The sequence below is a fragment of the Melospiza melodia genome, chromosome 10 (assembly GCF_035770615.1).
Source record: "Melospiza melodia melodia isolate bMelMel2 chromosome 10, bMelMel2.pri, whole genome shotgun sequence".
NCBI lineage: Eukaryota > Metazoa > Chordata > Aves > Passeriformes > Passerellidae > Melospiza > Melospiza melodia.
The window spans coordinates 23,855,785-23,875,475 of record NC_086203.1 but is presented as its reverse complement, the minus strand read 5'-3'; the positions used below and the strand labels follow the sequence as shown (position 1 = coordinate 23,875,475).

Here is a 19,691-nt window from a genome sequence, read left to right as displayed (position 1 = left end):
GCAGCCAGAGGCTCATTTAGGATTGCCACAAAGCAGGGCCCCTCTGCTGGGTCCATCACTACCCTTCCTGCAAATCCAGGAGCCTTTCCTGACAGCCAAGAGGGTGCTGGCAGCAGGAGGTGATGGATTTGTCAGTTTGAACATCTCCCACCAGCACCAGCTTCCCTCTGAGAAACACCAAATCACTGCAACACTGAAAGGAATGGCCATGATGTGTCCTCCTCAAAAGCCTGTCAGAAGACAAGGTCTCATTAGTCATGGCATTCTCTCCTTTGTCTCCAGGGGATTTTGATTTTTGCTAAAATTATAACTGAGTTCTCTTTAACAACAAAGAAAATCCAGCTAGAGATTTTGGGCCAGCTCATCTCATTTGCAAATTGACAATACCTGCTATAGAGTCCCCACAGTGCTATTTTGTGTGAGAACCTCCCTGTGTCTATCCACAATGAGATACAGAGATGAGCAGTCATACCACCTTGTATTTGCAAGAATTGTTTCTTAGTTTTGTAATTTTTTTTTGTCAGATCAACTAACCAGCAGCACACAAACAGAAACAGCATTTATCAACAGAGCTTAAAATGAAAGTAATGAAAAAAGCACAGCTTTAATTACAGCAAAATTCCAAGTGCTTCAATTATCCAAGTTCAGAACCAATGTACTTTACCTGGAAATTGCCCCTGAAATAATGAATTCAATAAGGAAAATTCTTGTATAGTTCAAGTTAAATTATTTAAAAAGGAAGAAAGAGGGTACTTAATTATTTAATGTTTCACCAATAATTATATAGTTCAGTATAATGTTCACTCACTGGAGAACTTGATTTTCAAAGGAACATTTATGAATATCAGTCAAACAAAAACCACCTGCCAGACTATAAACTCAGTCAGTGTTGTGCACATTCATCCCAACACAGCATTACCACATTAGCAAAAATCCAAGTCTTAATGGCAAATGTATCCAATAATTTATGTTAAAATATTTACATAGAAAAGCATGCATGATACAGTTTTCTAATGCATTTATAAAAAACAGTATGACCTCTCTGCTACAATTTTTAAAAGCTGTGTTCTAGGTAAATGAGTTCAAGATGGGACCAAAGCCCTGGAAAATAGGAAGCTGCAGTACTTGAACAATATAAGCTGCCAATCAAAATGTGACCATGGACATCTTAGGGACATTTCATTTAGAAGTCACTAGGAATCAAATTTAAAAGATAGCTTTAAATTAGCTTCCTGAAATACTAGCCATGGCAAGTTTATCTGCCTGGAGTCCTGGGGAACAAGGCTCAGGGAACACCAAGTATTTCTCAAGAAAAAGATTTTCCCAAGTCATATATCAACAAGCCCAGCACATGATATGCAGCTGAGGGGGCTAAAACAGCACCTTGGTCAAACACAGTAGGGATCTGCAAAAGGATCATCATCATCCATTAATAACCCTGTGTACAACAATTCAAGCCCTATGGGACTAGTTCTGGAAAATCCTCATGATGGCCAAAAGAGCAGCTGTCACACTGGTGTCCCTAAGGTTTATTTACAGGTGTCAGAATTCAGCACGTGCCCTTCTAGACTCGGGCCTCTGGGCTTTACAAATCTTCCTCAACTGTTCTCTGTCTTGGAGCAAAACTGCCCAGAAGGAAAACCTGAAACACTCACAAGTTCAGCAATACAGCACTGATTTCTCATTTCAACCCAAAAGAAAAGGAAAATATGCCAAAACCCCCAAATCATTTCCCTGCAGCCACAAAACAGGTCGTCCCTGGGCCACTTTGCCAAAGAATTACCTTGGCCCCACTCTCTGGAAAAGATCAGAGGGTGTTCATCAGTAATGGCCTCAGATTTCACAGCTCCCAGAGCAGAGGAGCCCAGCTGCACCATCATCCAGATTTTACAGCCTCATGTCCGGCAGCCAGCAGGGCTGGAAATGATGAGTAGTGTAGATTTCTGCTTCCCTGAGGGGACTACAACACTCAGCTGGGGTCTTGAAAAGCCTGCGGTCTCTGACAATCAAAGATGGGGGTTTTAACAGCATAACACACTATTTTAAGTTATTTTAATGGCTCCCTTGGAATTGTGCAAAGAGAGACTTACAGTAAGTGCAGCACTTGGCTTTGCAGGTGGGGAATACCAAACAGTCCCACCACAATTTTAAGATCCTGTTAAAAAAAAGGATTTGGGGAATACAGTGATGTGACATGGAGCAGTGTGATGTGGCTGATGTGAAGCCCATCAGGGTAATTTAGCAGTTAAATTCCAGAGAGATGATGCCACAACACGTGGTGCACACCATGGCACAAACCCACGCTCCTTCTGACACGGCACACACACCAAACCCATGAGGCTTCACTGTGGTATGAGCCAGCCTTTGGCTGCTCTGCTTCCAAACTTCTGTCTTGTATGGCCAAATTCAACTTGCCCAAAGCTTCCTGTAGCACACTGAGACTAAGAAGTCTGGGGAATCATCATCATGCCATGCCACTGTAAATTATCACAGCTCCACCAACTTTGCCCTAATATGAAATGTCACGGAACTGCTCAGAATCCAACAGTGATGAATTTAACATGCCTCCTTCCACTATCCTGATGTCAGCAGAGTTACAGCAATTTATGCAATACAAGGATCTGTCCTTTCCTCCTTATCAAAGCATTTGATCAAAATCAGTGTCACGCAAAAAGACAACCTTACTTAATTTGAGCAGCAGAGTCAGGCTTGTCACTCTAACATCATAAGAAAAAGGGAGGTATTTACATATGAGTACTTGCATATTCCTTTTTATCTGGCTTCACAAAGATAACAGCAAGATCACTTTCTTCCTCAGTAAAAACTAGTGTGAAACCTCACAAAGGATCAGCATTTTCCTTGCTCTTCCCTCCCATCTTTCCTCTCTTCTGAAAAGCAAGACTCCAAGACATTCCAAATCTTCATTAGCTACTTCTCTGCCTGTGACAACCTGGTGGTGTGGAGTGGCTCCAGCTCCCTCTCTTCAATTCACCCTCAAGTCAGAAAGGTGAGACCCCGTTTCTGATGTGAGGTGACAAGGGGCTCACACTGCTGACTGCCACTGCCACAGGTGACACTGCCACCACCAGCACTGGTCCCTGCCCCACACTGCAGATTTGGAGCGTGTGGAACCACAGATGAGCTCACCCAGCAGCCCCAGGTCTGCATCTCGCAGGATGCATTTCAAACAAGTGGATGCATAAATTCACTCATTTGGAAATCTGGTCTGTTCAAGAACTTGCTACTATGACAATTTAGAAGAAGCTGCTACAGATAAGATTGATGAAAGGTATTGATTAATTTTCTCTCAAGCTACATTTGAATTTTAAGTTTTCCCTAAACAAAACCAGTTGGTGTTGGTTTGTTAGTATTCCAGGGACTGCAGCAATGTGCTTCAGCAGTAAAGGAAGTTCCATGATAAATGTGTTCTCCAGTCTGCATCTGTAGAGTAGCTATAAAGTCAGAACAATCCAGGCAAAATTTTTCATTATGTTTTTAAATATACTTATTTACATTTTAAATCAGACATAGACAATATGAAATATCTTTCACTTAGACAGGTGGGAACAAGAAAACAGATGCATCCATTAAGCTTGAAATAATCCAATGAATTAGATAGTACTCAGTGAACACTTTGGTTTATGGATATAGTCTTTGTTTTAACTTACTTGAAAAAACACGGCCATGGCTCCTACCACCCTGTTTTCTAGAACTGCTGTTCCAAAACTGTCAAAGTCATCAGGATTGTAGAAGTAAATCTGCATCTGCAAAAATTAAAACCAACAACAGAATCACATTAGTGTTGATTCATACAGCTTTCACATGATGTAATGCATTCACATTGTATGTAAACCCAGTGTTATGAACCTGAGATAAAGGAATTCTGCTGAACAATTGTTTAACCAGCATCTTGATTAATAGCATGACTGCCCTGCTGGGACAGTAAGTAGGGAACAGAGTTGGTGCAATGCATTTTAATACCAAATCCAAAGGTAAACAGTATGGCCAGTCTGTTCAGATGTTAAACTTTGTGCTTTCTGCCAGCAACTCTTCATTTCTTTGCACATTGAAGGCTCATCTCCTGCTCTGCTAAATGTGCTAAACATATTTATCTCAAAATCCATAGAGAATTTTGAAAAGGATTTCGATGTTTAGAGTTATTCCTTTACTCCTAAAGTAATTTGTAAGATAAAAGTCTGTCTCCATAGCAATGCATTTTTATGAGCCTCTGATATTCAGGTCTATCAGTTAAGGTCACACTTCTCTCTGTCTTCAGTTAAATTTCATGACTTTTATTTCCAAAGCATTAGTACTCCGCAAAAAGCATGAGTAAAAACAGATATATTGATGTAATTTTTTAATGAATAATAAATATGAATAATTACACAAACCCCAAGTAAGAGCAGGTGAGAACAATGATTACCCCAAACAAGCAAGTGTTGGAGTCACACAAATACAAGAGGATGAAGAACAGTTTCCTCTATGCCTTCTGCTGGTAAACAATCCCACTCCACTACACACATGTCATGAGTAAGGGCAGCCTACCCAGGCCTGTGTGTGCTCGTGCTCTCAATTTCCAGTATGGTTCTGGTTTCATTTCCCACAGTAGCTGAGCTCCCACTTCTGCAAGTTCTCTGAATACACTGCTGCTTCTCCAGTAGTTGTTCAGCCCCTCCATTCCAAAAGAAGCCCCTAGAGATGGATGTTAGTCCATCTCTATCAGCCATTATTTTATTGTTTGGGTTTTTCCAAAATAGTGCTGCATGACACATCTTACCATATTCACAAATGCACTATTTTCCCCATATTTTGTGTATGCCAAGAGAGATTATACTCTTTTATCTTGCACAGGTACATTCCTACTCACATTTAGTGATCCCCAGGCTTCTCACTGTATATACTATCAGTCGTGGATAGGTGCTTTGCCAGTATTATAGAGTTGAAAAAACATCACCACATAGGGAAAAGGTCAAGATGAAGGTCAAAGCATTCAAAGGTAGAGGTACTTTTTTCAGCAGAAGGAAGACCACACTCTAAATAGCCCACAAAGAAATGAGAAAAAATTGGCACTTACACCAGATTCATAACATTTGAAAGCAATTTTCTTCCCCTTCTTTTGCCTTCCTATTCCCAGCATAGTCACAGCACACACACAGATGCTGGCAGTATCTCACAGAGGTGGCAGTGCCTCCAGATTCTGACAACTCATGCATTGAACAAATGCAGAGCAAGGTACAGCCATTCATTGAGGTAGAAATTAGAAACAGTTTGCTTCAGGAAAAATTGCTTAAACTTGAGTTTAGCCAGCACAGACCAAACCTGGCAAAACACTCACAAACTACATTTTGCTCCTCTTTAAAATAAAGTCTAAAATTATCTATGCCTTACATAAAACATTTCACAATATATTCCTCACAGGAGTTTATGAAGAAAAGCATCACTGAGTGAGTTCAGCATATGCCAAAATCATTTTGGATCAATTTTGCTCACGGCATTTTAAGGAAATGAATTTTTACCATGCACTCTTGCATACCAGTGCAAAGGGCTCTGGTAAAAGAGTTTTTCATGCAGATCCCTCATCTTAGCAGTTTAATCTCACAGCCTAATCAAGAACCACACTCTGCCTTGATTACCATACACATTGGAGCATTTTACCACTGCTCCCTGGTGTTTTTCCAGAGAGCGTAGCTGCTCTCTCTGCATCCATCACGTCAAGGGGAACTGCCCTGCATGAAAAATTATTGTCATCTGTCCTGCAGTAGCTTCCTTATGTGCTCATACAGCTAGAAGGAGTATTTTAGGAATACAATGTTTGAGAAATTGCTATTATATAATTTACACACACATACCCTGCAAAAACAATGGTAAAAAGACAGTAAAGTTACACCCTCAAAGCCTCATGGTTCAGGCTGCTCATAAAACCACACCTGGACACTACTGAGCATTAGCATTATGGCAATTTTCTAATTATGTGATCACATATTGTTCTCTTCCATAATACAGCCTCATCAGTTTTCCCCAATTTACAATAAAATGCAAATGTATCCAATGTATTTTTGTTCTTTTATTCATAATATACATAATATTGAATGCATTTATCAGTAGATAGTTAATTTAATATTTTCTATGGGTGGGATAAGGTTCTTTATGTACAAAGTGGGAATAAGACAGTTAACTGTAAAATTAATTTCACTGCATACTTAAGTGGCCTAAACATGCTAGAAAATTTTCATTATTACTCCTTATTATATAATTAGTGTATACAATATATGGGGCATTTTGCATATAAATGACTTCTACTGTCTCTGCCTGGGATGTAAAAAGCAGCAGCACAGAATGCAACAAAGAGGCTTTTAAGCTAAAGAAAATTTGGATCCTATTATAATATGCTATTTGTGCAATGCAGAATGGAGAATCACCCAAGCTTACACAACCAACCTGATTTATGGCACTGACTGATTTCAGCCCCATACAACAGCATTTTTGCACATTTTTGCATGTGTTTCCACAACAAAATTACAAAATTTAAAGGCTGAGAATCCAACAGTAAAGCCTGAAATGCCCTTTGCAGTGTGACAGTACCTGTGTGTAGTCAGAACTCTGCTCCTCACATCCCTGCTGACTGTGCTCCACCGAGCCTTCCCCGTGGCACAGGGCCAGGAGGGCATGAGTGTCCTGCTCCCTATGGCACAAGAGATGAGATTTACAAGGCTTTCTCATCTAGCCCCATTACAACTAACAAGGCTGGGAAAGGCTTACATGGCCTTCCTTAATCTCTGATGTGTAACACGGCAGTGCAATTGCATTTACCTTGTAAAGAGGCATCATAAAAACCATGTGTGTCCAAGCACGCTGAAATTTTCAGTATTTTGGTAAAGCCAAGCTGAGACAAACCATCCCTAGTGAAACAAAGGTAGTTTTCCTGCAGGAAGACACTCTCCATCCTAAAAAGCTAACACTAATACAACTGCAGCTTTACCAAGACAAGGAGAGGGCAAGAACTTCCTTTAATGGGAAAACCTCATGCTTTAACACTCTTCAAGCTATAAAAGAATTGTTTTCAAACTTGAGAGAGATTTGCTGTACAGCACAGATTTAAGCCTGAAAAAATATCACTGAGGGCAAAATCTTCAGGCTGTTACAAGTGCCTTAAAACAGAGGATTAGGGAGGAAAAAGCCCTCACTCTGCCATAACCCAGGAGATAATCACCAGTCACCCTGAGAAAACATGTTTTTAGTCATGTTTTTAGTCTCTGCTGTCCAGGAAGATCCACTGGCCAGCCACTACAGTTTCCAGCTCTGTCTATTCCCAGCCTACAACACTTAGACAAGTGAATACACCCTGCACATCCAACATGTGGGTGATTCTCCAGCCTGGAGAGCCTTTGCCTCCAAGCTCCTTCCCCTCCACCATGCCCTTGGGGCAGGAAATTGCCTCCTCCTCAGGACATCCTACTCCCTGCAGGAACACCTTTCTTCAACTGTGTTCTTTCAGCTCTACAGAAATCTGGTGTTACCCAGACCTGGCAAAATGTCTGTGCTTAGACTTTGATGCCAAACTGGGCTGCCACCATGCTGATGTTGTAAGGACAGGCTGTCCAAACCGTGTGTATTACTGAGAAATACTGCCCACCAGAGACCAGTTCTGATTTTATTAAGTGCAATTGCCTCTGAATGACTAAACCCTCATTATGAAAAGTCACTGGCTTGCAAGAGCTGAGCCTGCTTCCAATGAATGGCCTCCCCTCGCCACCCATCCACAAATAAAAGGCTCTGTTTCTCTGCTTGGCATGACAGGCATCCAGACAGAAATCACCATTCCTGTGCATGACATCTCTTTGCTGTCATTATCCCACTACAAAGACAGAAAGTTTACATCCAATACAGACTGTCATGGCCAAACTCATTCAGCACTTATGAGAGAAAAGCCACAATGAGCATTTGATAGATCCCAGAAGATGTGAGTGAGTTCAAAGCAATTCTAAGAGACTGGGAACCAAGCAAGTACATTTTCCATAGACAGATGCCAAGTATTTTAAAAATAAATAATTAAGACTTTTAAATTGGGCTGCTATCACCCTGTGCAACCTCCTACAGCAGATTTCTCTTTAGATTAAAAAATGAACAAAGGCTCATTGTGTTGTCACAGATGTGGAGTACAGAATATTCAATAGAATCAGGAATTCTGGTGCAAGGGAAAGGATCATCAGAATTATCCTTCTGCTCATTTCCTTCCAGCAATCCAAGGACTACAGTGTAATTTAAAGCACGGTAAAAAAGCATTAAAAAATAAAAGGTTTTATAGACCAGCCAATTTTTTTATGAATTAGGCAGCAGAATGCAGAGGGAGCAGTGATGTGGATTATTATGTACTGCTTTGGAGACTGAGAATATTTTCAGAAGAGCACAACACCCAGTCAGCACAGGTAGATTGCAACTCTTTGCAGAGTGGTGAAACAAAAATTCTGAAATGTTTGCTTTAAATGAATGGCGTTAAGCACTGAATATAATAATTCTTAATTAGTGTCTTTGCTGCTTACATTGTAAGACTAAATTATTCTCAGACACTTTTACAACTGGATTAAAAACCTTTTGCACAAAAATAAATTCTCTGCTGAGATTATGAATCATACATGATTTTTCTTAATTGAAAGCTTGCATGTAACTTACTTTTGCTTTAAATATGTGCATAGATTTCCAGTGAACTGGATGATGTGATTCATTTGGCTGGGATAAAAATTTTCTACAGACATAATGTAATCTTCACTGCAGCACTAAAAATTCAAAATAACTGTCCTGCAGTCTGTGTGTTTACTGGAGTGTGAGATGTACACTGGGGCAATAAAGTCTAATGTTTGATTTCTCATTATATTCTCTTTAAAAAATCCATGAAACTTATCATTTATAACATATTCAAAATCTGCCTAGGAAAGGCATGGAGAAGAGTGAATCGTGATGTTTTCCAGTTCTCCTACCAGAGCTTGATGTAATAACACAGAGTATATTGCATTCTTTTCAAAAGATAAAGTTGAACAGGAGCAGATAATGGCATGTTTTTCCTGCCTAGTCTATTATTCATCAGTGAATTTTTAACTATAGTTAGGCAGGTAGAGAGTTGTATTTTGAATGTCATAACTTGGTATTCTACAGTGCCTAAAAGTGTGCTGGGTAAAATTGCAAAACAAAGAGTCAGACAGGGACTTTGTCCCAATGTAATTGCAACTTGATAATGAATATAATACTAGGCTGAAAAAACTGAAAGGAGCTGTAACACAGGAAGAGCAAGATCATGCAAGTGAAGTACCAGAATTTAACTCAATTTAGACACTCATATCCCTCAGAAGTATGGTAAATTTCCCTTTCATCTTCTTTAACAGTAAGCACAAATTTTTGCTTTGTCGTCTCCAAACAATGCAGTAGGTGCACCCATGCTATAAATGGAGAATAAGCAATTTCAGAGTCTTTTTGAACCTGAGGGGTGATAGCTGTTGTACCTTCTGCCCATAAGTCTGCACAGCATTTAAACCTGTGAGAGGTCCAGTGACAGTTCAGTAGAACAGGGAGGACACACAGCACTCCTGGGATCACTCTGGGCTCCCACACATTGTTGGATCACACCCACATCACTCAGTATTGCAAGTCCTAAATCTTAAGAGAGAAGGACCTTGCCAAGACAGAAACTTCCCTGATTTCTGCTGCCAGAAATGAACACCCCTCAGGCCTGCTCCCATTCCTAACACGAAAATCCATCTCGTGGGTACACAGTGAGTCATTACACAAGGCAGGCCCATTTGATGCTAAGAAGCTGCATGTTGCATTCATTTGTATTATCCTAATATGAAAATAACGGTGTCAGTGTTTATGCTTTCCATAACGTGAAACTTTTTTGCAATTGCTTTGTACTCCGAGTAACAGCCATATGATTCACCATGAAATGAAGTCTGGAAAATCGTTTTGGATAAATGGAACTATAAATTCAATAGAATTTCCATGACAACATAGATTGCAACACTCCACCACAAGTGAAATGCTATAAATCATTCAAAACCAACAAAAAAATCAGCAGTAAGTCTTCTCTTTCAAAATGCACGAGACCCTTGAATTATAAAGCTGTGGTTATTACCTCCCAGTGCAATGTCTCTTGTTTCTATCCTCCTTCCTCTGTGTTACAAGTGTTGTTTCATATTTGACCTCCTTCCAAACACAGGAGATTATAACATTAACACTTTAATACTGAGACATAAGCAAGAACTGAAACATAAAGAGCAAGAGGCTTTTTTGAACCTTTCTTTCTCATCTCCTAAAAATGCTCAAAATGCCTTCATTCTGTGGTAATTATACCTGAGTATCCAGATATATCACAGCATCTTGTTAGACACACAAATTTAGGAGGCTCTGTTTCTGGAAACGTGGGTGGTAATTGGTGCAATAGGGTGCTCAGTCAGCTTGTGAAAGGGATGTGAACCACATGTCCAAGGGATGGAAGAGATCCAAGGAGAGGAGGTAAAAATAAAAAAAGGCTAAAAGATTGCCCCACACAGTATTGCTCATTTCTACCCTTCCATCAGAGGATTCCTGACAAATGGTATTTCACTTCAAGTCCAAGGAACCAGAATGATGTGATTTCAGGAGAACCTGCACTGCAGTTTTAAAATCACTGTGGCTCTTGCCTTCATGCCTGGAAGAAAGACTTAGAAAATGCAAAGCTCTTTCCTTCCTGAAAAGATTAAGAAGCCCATGAAAGCAAGGAGAGAGGAATAGTTCAGTATTCTGGTTTAGTTTTTGGGGTTTTTTTTTAATGCAAAGGTAGGAATATTTCTTAAATATCAAGTCTTTTGGTAACTTGAGATGTGGCAACTTATTAGCCCTTGGGCTGCAAAGGCTACTAGAGAGTTTCTGCTATCTTGCATTGATCACTGCCCTTTTCTGGGCCTCAGTTCCTCATGTGGTCATTGCCTATCCCTTCTTCAAGTGTGAGCTTTATGAAAAAAGTTTGAAAATTTTGAAATTAATGGGAAGAATGACACACAGTTGAAAACCATGTGAAATTAAGCGTCACATGGAGTGTTGTTGGAGGAAAATAGCTTTGAGGTTGCTGTTCATTTGCTTCATATTGCAATAAGGAAGAGTCATACAGGTCCCCTAAGGAGAGAGTCTATTGCCTCCTTAATAATGGTGCCAACTTCAACCAGCTCATAACTGACAGGAGATGTCATGAGAAGTTGTTTGTGCTCTATCCCTGCGGTGTTCAAGGCCAGCCTGGCCAGATCTGGATAACCTGATCTAGTGGAAGGTGTCCCTGCACATGGCAGGGAGTTGGTATCAGGTGATCTTTTAGGTTCCTTCCAACCCAAACCATTCTATGCCATGTGGGCCACATCCCTTCATCCCTTTTACAGGCAGATGTCGCAGAAATTCAGCGCACACAACTGATGCAGGGCAGCGCACCCACACACCCAGGGGCATCTTCCCAGGCTCTGGGAGGCTCCTGGTGTCTTTCACTGGTCTTTATCTCTTCTATCAGAGACTTTTTTGTGTATTTATTGAGGAGCTCTGAGTCTCACTCACAGTGGCTTTGTCTATTGGGGGCATATTCCAAGTAAAACAGCAGGAGCACACAACACTGAGGCAAACGTGGCTTCTAAAACTGCACAAATGGAAAAATTAGAAGCAATACTTAGTGCTGTCATGGCTGAAAATCTGAAACAGGCAATTTAGAAAGTGGCTAAGCACCAAATGACACAGCAACGAAAAACAAGCTGGATGGACTAACTGCATGAACAGAATAGCTCTGAACTCCACCCAAAAGTGGCTGCTTTAGAGATCTTCTTCATCTGCTTCCCATGGCCTCCCTAAAAGAAAAAATATCACTACTGAAGAGTTTTAAACTTCAAAATATTCAAACTGCCCCTACTTCAGATCATCTTTCAGGCATCCATTTACTTTCTTAAACACCAAGAAGTGCTGCCAAAATGGAGAGAACTGGGATTTCCTTCCAAAAATACTCCAGCACTCTTAAGGAAAAACAAAGGAGCTGCACTTGAAGAATAAACCCCACAAAAGGCTACTTTTCCTAGCATGTGTGATTAACACAATTTCACATCCCATTCACTTTAAAGATGCACTAGCAGAAGCATTCATTCCTCTGAGATCTCATGTCTTAGTACAAATTCCTCATATTGCACTGCGGAATTCAAAATGTCCTCTGTGTGTGGTCTTTTTTCTTGATGATGGGGTTTTCTTCTTTTTCTTTTTTTTTTTCAGTGGGAGAAGGCAAGGTCTTCCAAGAGGTTTAATGAACTTCCAAATGCCTCAGAACAAATTCTGAGGTATTTATAGTTTCACTCTGGATTCAAAGCTATGCAGCAGATGGGGCACGTTTTCAGCAGCATTTTGCTGGGCGAAAGGCCATTCCTATCTCTGAGGGGATGTGAAATCCTCCAGGCTGTACACTGGCAGAGTTATTTTTATTTATCAACTGTGAAGTAGATGGACAGTTAGAGCAGAACCAGGCCAGGACATGAGCTTACTTGGAGGGTAAAAATAATAATGGGTTTTCTCATATTTTGCAGAATACACCTCTATCTAAGCCCTCATCATAATGCCACAGGCAGAGCAGAGTGCTCAGCACTGTCCTCAGTAGCTACTTGCAGATTACTGGAGGGATGTGTGACAGCCTGTGCTGCAGGAACAGCAATGCTTCTGTCACAGCTGTCCCATTGGAACATGAGGGATTTTTCCAAAGCAGCTGCTTTGTGGGTGTTTTACTTCAAAATTCTCAGAAGGGTTTAATACGCAAGGAGTGAGCACACTATATCCTTTCTAAAACTCAGGATCTCCTGAAAATGCTTCAAACTGAAATCCTTCCCCACCATGGGCGGCCTACCCAAATTCCCCAGTGTTGGAAAACCTTACATGTAATATCACTGTACTGTCTCTAATTTTCTAGGTTTCTCTACCCTTCCCCTCTGACTCTTTTACCGAGCAGAAAGTGAAGTCTGCACAGATCTAGACTGCAGTGTTAAGAAATTTGTGAACTTCTTTTCTTAAGAGACAGACACACAGAGTAGCTAAGTGCCATCTTAATGGCGCCAGTGTGTTAAGCACATGATTCTGGATTTACACTAACAAATCAAAAAGAGCTAGACTTCAGCACAGCAAGAAGCAAAATAGTCAGGCAAGCAGCAAAACTGACAGAAAAGTAAAGTGCTGTAAATTGTGTAGCCTTTTAAAGTTAAACCCTTGTCCACTGTCACAGCTGCAAAACCATTTGCAAACACATTCTGTAATGGCCCTTTGCTAAATGTCTAAGTTATTCTTCCATGCCTGCGAAACAGAAACACAGCTCTGATTCTCATCCCCTCCCTTGCTCTACCTGTCTGCAGACAACATGTTGAGACTCCCCTGGTGCATCTGATGTGCTGCTCACTTGTGGCATCACCTTATATAAAGTGACTAAAACAACCTCTCAGCTTTAACACTTCCAATTTCTTGCAGGCCCGTTGATGTTGAAAAAAAGAACACTGAACTTCTTAGGAGTCCCAAAGAACACAACAGCACTACCAGATTGGCATTTAAGTCCAAATTTCAAAGGCTTTGGTTTGGTAGAGCTTTCAGAACACTGTCCTGGTGGGAGGTGTGCCCAGTTGTGTCCCTGCTCAATCAGGCTTCGGGCCAGTTTCATCCCTTCCTTCGACTGTATTTTAATCATAGAAATGATTCGCATCCCCAAGAGTCACATTTCCAGTCTGGCTCACACCTGTGTATTTCTGAAAGCATCTCTTCTGCCTCAGCATCTCACACTCAAACAATTCACCTGTGTAATGGACACCAGAGAAGTTCTGGTTCTCAGTGTGACAGCTGCTGCCCTCTCTCCAGAGAAAACACTCTCTTGGTGTCTCTGGTTGTAAAGGTGCCCAACCAATTCAATTCTTGCTCATGCCACTCCTGTCACCACCAGCAGCAGATATCTGGATTGCACCAGCAAACACAAATGGGAACTGGGAACACTCCAAACTGGTGCAGCCTCTCCCATCACACAGCAGGGAGAGCTGCCCCAGCTGCCCAGAGGTTGGGCAGGCACCACCTGCCACACAAATCCACACCAGTTGGTGCTACTGGTGCATTCACCTCTCCTGGTGTTGCTCTGTCACAGCACAAAATGCCTCACTGGAACTTTTGAAATATGGGAGTTGCACCAGTAAAGTCTTTATCATAAATCTGATAATTAACCTGCATAACTGATTTCCCTCCTGGCAGCAGGCAGGCTGGAATAAATAGTCTACTCAATACCTACTGAGAGAAGACTTCTATATTTCATGTTTACTTTAGACAAGTACAAAAACCTTTTGACAAAGGGCCTCAAAGAGTCAAATTCCTTGCAGTTTCAACAGAGTGCCCTGAATAATACATAAAGCAGCTATGCTCTTATCCCTAAAACCACAGGTGTGAACCAGATGTCATGCTTATCTTCTCTTGAGATTACAGCAACTGCACGCCTTCAGAATATAAAGTAAGCTTTGGATCAAGGAACCTGAAATATATTAAAAATGTGGCATTGAAGTTAAAAATTCAAATATTAACCTAGAAATCACTGTTTCATTCAAGAGTCTGTTTATAGCCTATGTTCTGTAAAAGTTGTATTCCTTTTATTTAACCTTTCTATAACAAGATGTATGATGAGTCACAAGTCTGAGATAAAACTATTTGCATAAATCTCAATATTGGTAAGCAAGATTTTGCCAAACATATCTTTCAAATATACCACCATCTATTAAACATGCATCATAGCTCAAGAAACAGAATTAAAGTTTAAACCCTAATTTAAATTTTAAACTTTCCTATTATTGTAGTGAAGGTTTAGAAAATGGTAAGCATATGCTACACTCAAATATTGAAAAGAGATTAAACCCAGAAAGATATCTCAAAGAGAATTTTAAAGTCAATAATACACAGTAACAAGAAATGGTGCAAATGTGCTCTAACCATACAGACTTGATCATAATCAGTCACCTAAGAGTGCACAGCCAGAGCATTATTCAAATTGTTCAATTGTAAGAAAAACAACAATTTCCTCGCTCAACAAGCAAACATCACTAGTATGTGTGTTTGTTACTGGGGGCATTTCAGGAAAAGAACCTCACCAGATGCACAAAACATCCTGCCCCAGCAGATTCCATAGGTCATACTCCCATTGCAGCATTTCTTCTCCTAAACTAGGTCCAGGCACCACCTCCTGACTCTCATGTCAAGGCCTCGGGAGCAGCAGTGATTGCTGCAAGGGTCTGCTGTCCCTGAAAGAGGGTTCATGTCCTCCTGCAGTTTTTGCCCAGCTTTCCTCCTCCACCTTGCCTAGCTTCATTCTTTAATCCAACATTCTAGTTTCCTTCCACAGCATCCCCTGTCAAACACACACACTCTCCCAAAGGCTGTCAGCAGCTAATGCTAACACTTCACTAAGAGAAGTCTGCTAGGTCAATTTATGACAGAAATATTGCAGGTTTGTAATTAGAGCCCTACATTAGAAAGCCTGTGTTTACTCAATAATCTCCACATTCACTTAACCAATGCATGCATCTCCTCTCTAGCTGCAGAGAAAAGGTGGTCAATGTGACCTGAATCCAACAGCTGTAATGTCACCTGCTTGATCCTGAGACAGCTGAGCTACCTTGTTCACATACCAGTATTCACCAGTGACCCAGAGCCTCAGCCTGCCCTCCAGCAGCAGGGCCTGTGACTCCTGGGGAAAAAGCATCCAACATCTTGGCTCACTCATGCCACTAAAAGAGTATGAAGAGTTGTAGGTTAAGGTGTTAACACGACCTTGTCTGTAAGGCTGAGCAGTCAAACCTGGTTTGAGTTCAGAGCACAGACCCAGGCTGCTCAGCTCCATGGCAACACTAATGATTTAAACATCTTTACAACTTTTAATTGAAGATATAGGAGAAAAGTTGAGAACAGTACAAAAAAAATCAAGAATTTTAAATATAAACAATTGAGTCTTCTGAAGTCATCTATGCCTTATCCCCACCTCAGTAAGCAAATGGATTTTGCTTACAAAAACAATATATGTATGGTATTAAATGTGGTGAAAAACATTCTTCTTCAGAAAAACAGGTGAGACAGGCTACATCTAGGTCTGGAGTCCAGTCCTAATTTCTGCAGGAAAATACATGTAACAGCAAAAAGAAAAGAAGCGCACAGCCAGATAACTCAGCTTCTGCGACTGATACTTGCAACTTCATACTGGAAAGCAGGCAATGAAAATGGCTGTTATCAGCCACTTCAGCACCTGGCAACTCCTGCCAGGAGGCACAGGACACAGCTCCTCCCTGCCTAGCCAGGCACGGGGTCACAGCAGCGCTGTAACAGGAGTGTGTCTGGGCTCCCTGTGCCAGGCTCCTGCCGAACAGACGGAGGAAAGAGATAGCAAGGAGAACAACAGAGATGGGGGAAAGAAAAGGAGACAGAAAGAAAAGACAGCATGCCTATCTCTCACACCAAAGGGCTGTTAAGACGTTGCTGAAATCAGCGGCAGCTCTGGTTGCTTCTGGTAGCGCTGCTACTCTGAGCAGTTCAAAACACATTCAGGATCATGACTGGCTTCTTTGAACAGCCAGTGGTTGCTGGGTTGGCATTGCAGGGTCCTGACATCCCAGGAGATTGTAAAATTCAAGTATTTCAGTTCATCTCCTTCCCTTTACCAATTATCATCTGGCCCTTTCACTCCCAAGATCTCCCATCACACAGCCTGCCAGCCAAGGGTGGCACCAGCGTATCTATCAATTATGTGCACCAATCTTTTACAAAATACCAGCCTCATCTGCTAATTTCCAGCTCCATTTCCAGCTTGGAAGGTATTTTGATGGATTTTAGATGATTTCAAGGTGCCCTCTTTCTGCTGATTTCTTAAAAATGCTCCACACAGATCTTGTGCAGAGCAGTGTGGCCATGGATATTGTCTAATACTCCAGGCTGCAGCAGTACAGCTCTGGAGAGCCCTCACAAAACACTTGATTACAGCCACAGGTGCATCAGGCTCTGCATCATGTCTCAGGCACTAATAGAAAGTAAATCAAGACATGGACAAAGAGCAACTGTTCCCTTAGCTATACTCCTGCAGCTTCCAGGAAGCCTCAGAGGCCTTTGTGACCTGGAAGCTGCGCAAGGACCATCCTTGACTGGTGTGCCCAGAGCTCTGTTAAATCTTCTTTCCAGCCTGTATTTACTGCTGACTGCTAGAAGCTCATTTCCCAAGAGGCTCCACAATTCATGCACTTGGATACACTGCTGGAAAAGGGTTCCTTTGTGCACCTTCTGTCTCTCTGGACTCAGAACCTTAGCTACGCTGGGAAATATAGCAAGTAACATTTATTTAACTTTGTTGAAATTTCACAGCCCTGTGTAATCATGTACCCAGAGTCACCTTTTCCAAGCTGAGATGTCACAACAACTATTTATCTTTTTTTCTTGCCACTGAAGGCCTCCTATTTTTTTGGACATACCCAGCATTTTTTAGGATGGGCAGTCAGAACCACTCAATTCATATGTACCACAGAGTAAAGATTTTTCCATGCACTAATTTCCTAATATTTTTGAATCTTACTCTTTGCCTTTTTCCTGCTGCTGAGCACTGAGCTCACATGTTCAGACAGCTCTTTGTAGGGACTCAAGGAACACTTCCTTGAGTGGCAATAACTAATTTAATCTTCATTACTCTATGTGCAAAGTCAGAGTCTTCTAACCCAGTTAAACTAGAAAATGAGATTTATATGATCCTGCTTTGTGTGTGTGTCTGCATATGATGGTGTCAGACCTTTATAATAATTTTAGAATGCATTGACCAATATGATCAAAACCCAGCTGCTCACTTGGGGTCTCAACTATTCAAAGACACACATTCAAGTGCCTTTGCAGTTAAGTAGCAAATTTAAAGAGAGACCCCATTAGTTTCACAAGTATGGATCAAATACTGAAGGCACTGAAGACACTCCCTGTCCTCCTTCACAAAGCACTTCACCATCATGCCCAGCATGGGCAGCAGACACTTCAGGGGCTGTCACATTCCCTCCAAACTCATCAATCTGCACACAGATAACCTGGGCCTTTTTCAACTTGAGAGCACTAATTTCTGCACCTGGCGATGTTATAGGTCACACAGTGTACCCTCTTTCTTTCTGATAGCTCAGTGGGAATGCTATCAGTAGGTGCAGATTCCCCTGAGTCACTGAGAGAATATCAGCATTTGAATCTAAGCACACATCGTATTAATAGAAATCCACCACTGTTTAATATTGTAATATGCTAACTTTAATCATAAAGCCTCTCAGTATTTAAATACTTCAGGCACTGTAGACATTTATACAACTAGCAGTAGATGAATTTTCAAATAGATACTTCTGAGTAATTATCCTCTTGAGACAGCACCAATTGCTAAATAATGCCTCAGTTTAAACAGCACGTAGCTATTATTCTGGGCACTATTAAATCTCTCAGAAACATAAAAAAGAAGTGATAAATATCTGACACTCCATTTGAGTTTTCATGTGGATGGGGAATAGGACATTTTTCCTCACCTGTTAGTTGGTCTTCAAAGAGAATTCCTTAGAAAAATAGGAGATAGCCCCCCCCCCCCCCCCCCCCGTTTGCTCTAATAAAGCAGGGTATGCAAATTTGTTCTAAACATCAGCAAAGACACCTTATGAGCAAAATTAGCACTCAGATTCACAAGGAAAGCTGTCTTAGCAAAACATCAGAGGAAGAATAACTGGATGGGATAGCTGAGTGGGAACTCTTGAGAATGTCCAAATTCTTACAGATAGGCTGGCAAGGAACAATTTTTCTGTCCCCCCAGAACATCCCTCTGTCATTCCAGGGAAGAATTGCTGAGCAAAAAAAATAGAGAATAGAGTATTCAGTCCAAACTTCAGTGAATCAAGGCATGACTACAGAGAGAGTTTTCAGACAAACTTGCTTTTATATAGCACACAAAGCTCTAGAATATCAGGCAAATGCAGACCTCTTGTTCAAATAAAACATTGGCCTTTATTCATGATCCCTTAAGGTGCTTTTCCTAAAACTCCTCCCACTAACGAAAGAGTCTGAGGAAAGAAATTTGCATTCTCTGGTCACCAGAGGTCTATGAATAGTGATTCGGCATGCTGCTCCATAGAAAAAGCTGTCTTTTCATGGTCAAGAGTAAAAACATGGAAGAAAAATGCATAAAAATAATTGTGTCCTCATCCTGTTTCAGGGGTGCTCCAAAGCCTTTAGAGATAATGAGCTCTCCAAAGCAAACCATGTCAGATTGTTTTTACCTTCTTGCTAGTGCATAACATCTTGTTGTTTTTACCTTCTTGTACCTTCTTGCTAGTGCATAACATCTTGATGTAATTTCAAAAACAGCCATCAACAATAGAGGCCATCTCCTTAAAACATAAAGTAAAAGTTAAAATTACTGCAATAAAGCCAATTTGTAGTCACCAACTATCAAGTAGTTTCATCATCTATTATCAGAGTATCATGAAATGCTCCTTTTCTTAATTCCACTTTGAATGATGACTGAAAACAAGATGAAAGATTTGAAAACTTGCTGGCCAAAAATTTCCATTGTACTTTCCATTGTACCTTCTCTAGATAAAAAAAAAATAAATCAGGTGATCTATAAGTATATGATAGCAAATTAAATCTTC

At 40.9% G+C, this 19,691-nt stretch overlaps 1 protein-coding gene across 1 annotated transcript in view; it reads right to left on the bottom strand.

The window, feature by feature from the left end:
• The window catches only part of PTPRG (protein tyrosine phosphatase receptor type G), a 391,006-nt gene that overhangs the window by 130,664 nt on the left and 240,651 nt on the right, over positions 1-19,691 (bottom strand). Inside the window, exon 5 of the mRNA XM_063164912.1 lies at positions 3,669-3,764. Within this exon, the coding sequence (XP_063020982.1) occupies positions 3,669-3,764 (96 nt within the window). The remainder of the gene's footprint in view (positions 1-3,668; positions 3,765-19,691) is intronic.